The following is a 6,219-nucleotide window of genomic DNA, read 5'->3' on the forward strand; positions in this document are numbered from 1 at the left end:
GCCCCAGGCGTGGAGGCACACAGCGCGCGCTCGCCCGCTCAGCCACACACGAGAACGCGCGAAACCGCTCAATGCGCGCCTCTTGCCACTCTCGAATCCGCCCGCGCAGCGCGTGGTTTGGGAAGGTGTGCGTGTGCTGGAGCGCCTCGCCCGTCATCGGGGGCTCGTCGACTTGGTCGCGAGCCAGCGCTCGATCTGCTTCCGCTCGTAGGAATGGCCGTCCGCCGCCATCACCGGGTCGCTCATCACCTCGGTCGTGATGGGGCAGATGAAGTCGGCCGGCGGCGCATCCGGCTCGGGCGGCTGCTCCTCCGCCACCCGCCTCTCCTCCTCCAGCCTCGCGCTCTCCTGAAGCGCCGTCGCCAGCTCCGCCTCCTCTGCTGCCGCCACCGCCTCCCCCTCCGCCGCCGCAAGCGCCTCCGCCTCCTCGCCTTCCGGCTCCTGCGACGGCCCGCCGCCGCTCCCCCCGCCCTTGCCCTTCTTCTTCTTCTTCTTCTTTTTGGCCTTGCGCTCCTTGGCGCGCTGCTCCGCCTCCTTCTCCGCCTCCTCATCCGCCAGAAGCGCTTCCGCGTGCCGATCCGCCTCCGCAGCCGCCTCCGCCATCTCGGCCTCTCTTGCCGCCGCCTCCGCCGCCCTAGCTTGGGCGCGCATGCTCGCGGGCGAGAGGCGGACGACGGTGGTCGTGGGTTCGAAGGCCTTGTCACCGATCTCGGCGGTGGTTGGCACGGTGACGTTGGTGAGGGAGGAGCAGCGGTGGAAGGCGCCATCTTCGATGGAGAGGAGGCCGGCGGGGAGGGTGACGGAGGTGAGGGAGTCGCAGCAGGAGAATGCGCTGCTGCCGATGCAGGTGAGGCTCTGGACACCACGCCCAAACACAGACACTTGCTTAGTCCTCGGTCCCGGGGCTCCACCTTCGGTCCTCCCGGGGCTCCGGTTCTCCCCGATTCGCTCTCTTGCTCGCTTGCCGAGCGTCATACGACGGCCGGTGTGGTCGTTTCCCTCGTTGTTGGTGTCGCTTCCTCCGCTGCCGCCTTTCGTCTTCGCCAGCCTCTCCCAGCTCCACCGGTTCTGAGAGTGTCGACGGCCCGGTCGAGGTCACCCCGGGCGAGAACGGTGGCATTGGGTCGCGCCCAGTTCCATCCCCGGGGGGTCGAGCCCGCTCTCCCTGGTTGTCTCGCGCCCGCACCCGCGGCCTCTCTATCGTCCTCGGCTCGCCCCCCCCCTCCGCCGGCTCCTCTCCAGGCTCGGGGGGGCGTGGCCCTCCCTGTGGAAGGTCGTGATGGTCCGGTTGCCACTGCGACTGGCCTTCCCCTGGTGAGCCCGTACGTCCCGACTCCACTCTCAGAGGCCGCGTCAGCTCATCTCTCGCCTCCTCCGACAAGTGACCCCAAGCCTCCCCCGGGGCCCTCCGGCCACGGCCCTCCGGCTCGCCGGTGGGCCCACTATCGTACCGCGGTAACTCCCCTCCCCCATCTCCTCCGCCCGGATACACCAGCCTCCGGCGGGGCGGTCCCGGACCCCCCAGGTTATTCCGAGCGGGTCCATACGGCGGCGGCCCCGCCGGCGGCGGGGGTGGAGGCGGTGGCAGGGGCGGCGGGTACGGTGGCGGCCCTCGCGGCCCAAACGTCTGGTGTGGAGCCGCTGGGGCGGCCCCACGACCCTGCAGCCGTTCCAGTGGCGGGGGTGGGAATGGCAGTGTGGGTGGCGGAAACGATGGCGGCACTGGCGGCCGCACCGCTTGGTGCAGAACCTCAGGGGCGGCTCCTCGCGCGCGTTCATTTTCACATCCAATGGGTTTGATCGAGTGGGTCCATGAACCACGGTCGTCATGCTTCTGCTGCTGCTGACCTGTCTCCCTGCAGCAAGTCTGCACACAGACAGAGCGGCAGCAACGCTCGTGCACTGGCGGGCGATCGTTGAGCATGCATATGACACCGTCTACCGTCCGCTGAGGGCGGAGTGCACAGCGAACATGAGCGCGGAGGCTTGCCTCATAGCGATGCATGACACGTCAGCGGATGGTTTGTACCCATGGTGGGTGCGCACGATGCTCCGCGACGCGCTCAAACCCGCCACGGGACTCCATGGCGCCTGGCACTCGCTTGGAACAATCCGCCCAGCCCCGACAGCACTGTGCACGATCGAGAAGGTGTCCACGAGCCAGTGGCGCAAGTTTATGTGCTTGCTGCATGGCGGCAGTGATGGTATGGGCGGCGGGTGCTCTTCGGGCTGTGGCGGGTGCTCTCCGGTCCTGGAACATGAGTTGAGGAGGTCTAATTCGGTGCGGCCTGACCAGCTGCGCGCTCATGGCGGAGACCAGAGCTTCCGAGTGCTGCATGACCGCAAGGACTGGCTGACAGTCGTCTTCCTCCGCGACCCTGTAGAGCGATTCGTCAGCGGCTACCTCGACAAGTGCCGCCCCACCATAGCACGGGGGGAGCGGCACTGCGAGCCACTTGGCCTGTACATCAATGGCACGCACAGCGAGTTCATGCGCTTGCTGCCCCACGCCCGCATGCAGCTTGGCTCGTACGTGGATACATTCCCACTCACGTGGAACCTGCACTTCTTCCCGCAATCCCTGTACTGCGACGACCTCGGCAGGAACGCCCATAAATACACGTTTCGTGGGGCGCTCAACGCTTCGCTCGCCGATCAAGTGGGTGCGCTGGGCAGGCTCATCGACGCACGCGCACTGGCCGCCACGCCTGGTTCCGCGCCAAAGCACGTAGGGCAGGGCGCGGCAGCTGCATCGTTTAAAACAGACAACGACAGCGGTGAGCACAAGACGGACGCCGCGGCGAGGCTGGCGGGGCTCGTGGCGACAGAGAGCGCGGCACGGCGACTCCTCGAGTACTATGCGATAGACTACGTTGAGCTCGGCCTCGAGCTCCCAAGCTTCCTGGTCAAGCTACCGCTGCCCGCGCTAAGCCGGTCAGAACGGCGCCTGCTTCGTTTATAGCACAGCGCTGGCTTCTCGTGCGCGCCTATATGCTATAATGCTTTTTCGGCCAGTGCGCGCCTCCCGTGCCCAGTGTCGTGCGAGGGAGCTTTGGGAGAGAGAGAGATTTTTAGCAATACCAAGTGCAGATGTGCAGTCGGTAACCGCACGCCCAGGACCGGGGAGCTCGTGTTGCAAAATTCTTTTTCGCACCTGTGTCGATAAATAAATAAATAAAACCACACACGGGGTGGGAGAAGGACAGGGTCCCCTGTGTCGAGCCTGTTCCCCGCATGGAATTTTTTTAATTCTTTAGCACGCGCCAGTTCGCACCTGTGTCGAGCCTGTCTGCTAGCACAGAGTTCTTTTGTTTACGCCGGCTCTTGTGGCGAGGACGATGGCTTCTAAGGAAGCCGTCGTCTGCGCCTTGTCTGTCGTGTGAATCGTGCGTGTGCGAGAGCCTTTTGTTGTGAAATTCTTTTGTTTAAATTCTTTATCGGCTTCTGCAGCAACACGACGCTCACCTTCTTCCTTCGCGCCATGCCGCCGTCGGTCACCCTCCCGGCCGCTGAGAGGCACGACGAGCTGATCGACGCGGCGCTATACAAGCTCGTCGGCGGGGCGCGGGTCGGCGCCGCCGGCACGCGCTGGGAGCGCGCGTGCAAGCAGGCGCGCCTTCCCGTCAAGATGGGCGGCATGGGCCTCACTAGCGCCGTCGACATCCGCGAGCCGGCGTGGATTGGCACGTGGGCGCTCGTCGCCGGGCCCATGCGCCACCTGCATGCTCCTTTCCGCGACCTCGACGTGAGCAAGGCGCCGGGCTCCGATTTCGACGAGCTGCGGGCGGCGCATGACAGGCTCAAGAAGGAGCACGGCGAGATCGCGGCGACGTGGAAGGAGTGGGACGACAAGACGAAGGCGGAGTACTTTGACCTGGTTGGCGGTACGACAGGCAGGCCCCCGGACGTCGAGGTGGAGCCGTGGGACGGCCCGACGAGGGCGAGAAGCTGCGCGCCTCCGCGCGGCCGCCGGAGCCGGCTACGAGGGTGGCGCTCTCGCGCCCGGCCGCATACTCTCGTCCCGGCCGAGCAGCTGCTGCCCTCGCCGAGTTCACGTCCAAGCACGAGTTCCTACACCAGGCGCAGCGGCGCTTCACGACGGTGGTCCACAACAGGAACTGGCGCGACCTCGCCGAGGAGCTCGCCAAGGAGGGCTCCGCGGGATCGCGGTCTGCTCCTCGCGGCAAGAAGGGCAAGGCGCGTGCCGAGGGCAGGGAACGGGGTGATGCTCTGATAAACCCTCCGGATCTTCGACAAAGGTCGGATATTTCTTTTTTCAAAGTGCAAGGTGTGAATAAGAGGTTTATGATAGGGCTACTACGACGAACTATGCGGCAATCGACTGGGCGCCTGGCGCCCGACCACCCCCGCGCAAAGACCTCGTAGTAGCCCTCCCCGTAACCGACTTGGCCGGAGACGTGTCCTTCCAGGCCGCTGTCGCCGCGCAGAGATCGGCGCGAGCAGTCGCTCGAGGTGCTCTACTGGCTGGCGGTGCTCAAGGGGAAGGCGCACACGCTGGCCGAGGACACGGTCGTCAACACACCGACACCATCCCCGCGGGCTATCTCGTGGTCAAGGCGCAGTGGCTTCAGGCTCGAGCAACGCGAGTGCGAGGGCAAGCTTCGCTCCTACACGCTGCTCGAGGCCGAGACGCTCATCATCGTGAATCACATGGTGCGGCTGGCGGGCTTGCGCTTCTCGCCCGGGCGGCCCTGCGGACCGCCAGCTGAGGAGCGCGCGCGAGAAGCTCTATATTGGCCTACAGAGTACAGACGCATTACTCGCTCGAGGGCGTGCTGCAGTGAAGACTTATTTTGGAGGCGTCGATTTGTGCAAAAATGTGTGTTAGAGTGCGCTAGATGGCAAAATTTTCTTCGCCTCCGGCGGGGCCGCTCGCCGCGGGGCTAGAGAGTGACTTTTGTCGATGTCGGCTAGAAGTGCTGCACGTTTTTCAGAATTTCACCCAACGGGCGAGGCACGCGGCCTGCGCGCGTACGGCCGCTCGTAAGCGCCTCCATCCGGCGTCGTTTTGCGGACAACGATGCTACCGCCGACAATTCCCCTGGCGCCCGACGAGGCACTCACGAGCATCTCGAGACCCTTGATCTCGTGCAGAGCATTTTCAAGCCCGCCGCCTTGGCGCGCGTGACGGCTCGTCGCCTCAAGCACGTCGTCGACGAGCGCGCCGCCGCCGGCCTGCCCGCTTCCGAGCAGACGGCCGACAGCCTTATCGTCCATCGAAGCCGCAAGGCCAAGCGCACTCAGGTTGCAAAGGTGCGATGAGGCGCCGCAAACATCGATGGCGTGCGTGGTGGTGACAGGCGGAGGCTCAGTTTCTTCCTCTTGGAGAAAGCAACGAAGGCCGGCGCCGTCCTCATCGAGTAGGTCAGGAGGAAGGGCATCCGTGTCGCAGCCGACCACGACGAGGCAGGGCCGACCGCCCTCCCGCCCACCGCGCCCGAGCCGCTGCAGAAAGGAGGCCCGCCCGCAAACCGCAAGGTCGGGAACGACGATGAGGTCGACGCCCTTGATGTTGACACCAGCCTCCGCCGCCGACGTGGCGAAGATGACGTGCAGCTGGTTGGCGTTGACCCAGCGGGAGAGCATCGATTCCCCGACTCGGCGGTGCATCTTCGGACAGCTGCCGTTGTACGGCGTCGCAACCACCGTCGAGCCCGCCGCGGCCCAACCCGCCTTCTCCTTCCACTTGGGCGAGTTGACCGTACTCACGAGCTTGCTCGACGCGCGCTTGCTGTCGCAAAAGACGAGAGCGCGCCGAATGGCCACGTTGTCGCCCAAAGACGCCAGCACACTCCGGTGGAGGAGCTTGAGGATGTGCGACTCCTTGAGCGGGCCGTCGTGGAACAGGACGACGCGGTGCCGGCCGCCGGAGTCCGCGTCGTAAATATCGTCGATCATCCCGTCGACCTTATTGGCCGCATCCGCCTCGACGCCCTGCGCCTCCTTGGCCTCGATCACTTCGATCGCGGCCCCGAGGGGCAAGCGCTCGCGTGCAAAAAGCCCGGGTTCGGGGATGGTGGCGCTCGCGAGGATCACCCGAAACTCGGAGAAGTTTGTGGCCGCGGATGACGTGCCCGCCGCGCCCGCCGCGGCCGCCGCGCCCGGCGCGCCCGCCCGCGCCTGCGGGCCCGCCGCGCCTGCCGCGCCCGCGGTGCCCGCCGCGGCAGCGGCGCTTTCCTAGCTTGGGGCATACGGGGC

At 66.0% G+C, this 6,219-nt stretch overlaps 2 protein-coding genes across 2 annotated transcripts; one reads left to right on the forward strand and one right to left on the reverse strand.

Annotated features, from left to right (window-relative positions):
- Positions 1 to 153: 153 nt before the first annotated feature.
- Positions 154 to 975, reverse strand: EMIHUDRAFT_218022 (hypothetical protein; the record flags this gene model as incomplete). The annotated part of the gene is made up of 2 exons (XM_005760362.1): positions 154 to 249; positions 673 to 975. The coding sequence occupies 2 exons, from the start codon at positions 973 to 975 to the stop codon at positions 154 to 156; spliced, it is 399 nt and encodes a 132-aa protein (XP_005760419.1).
- A 1,231-nt stretch (positions 976 to 2,206) lies between these two features.
- Positions 2,207 to 4,294, forward strand: EMIHUDRAFT_106329 (hypothetical protein; the record flags this gene model as incomplete). Its single annotated transcript, XM_005760363.1, has 4 exons — positions 2,207 to 2,934; positions 3,451 to 3,884; positions 4,034 to 4,222; positions 4,260 to 4,294. 4 exons carry the CDS (start codon positions 2,207 to 2,209, stop codon positions 4,292 to 4,294), a joined length of 1,386 nt encoding a protein of 461 aa, XP_005760420.1.
- Positions 4,295 to 6,219: the final 1,925 nt, after the last annotated feature.

The sequence above is a fragment of the Emiliania huxleyi genome (genome assembly GCF_000372725.1).
Source record: "Emiliania huxleyi CCMP1516 unplaced genomic scaffold EMIHUscaffold_76, whole genome shotgun sequence".
Classification (NCBI taxonomy): Eukaryota; Haptophyta; order Isochrysidales; family Noelaerhabdaceae; genus Emiliania; species Emiliania huxleyi.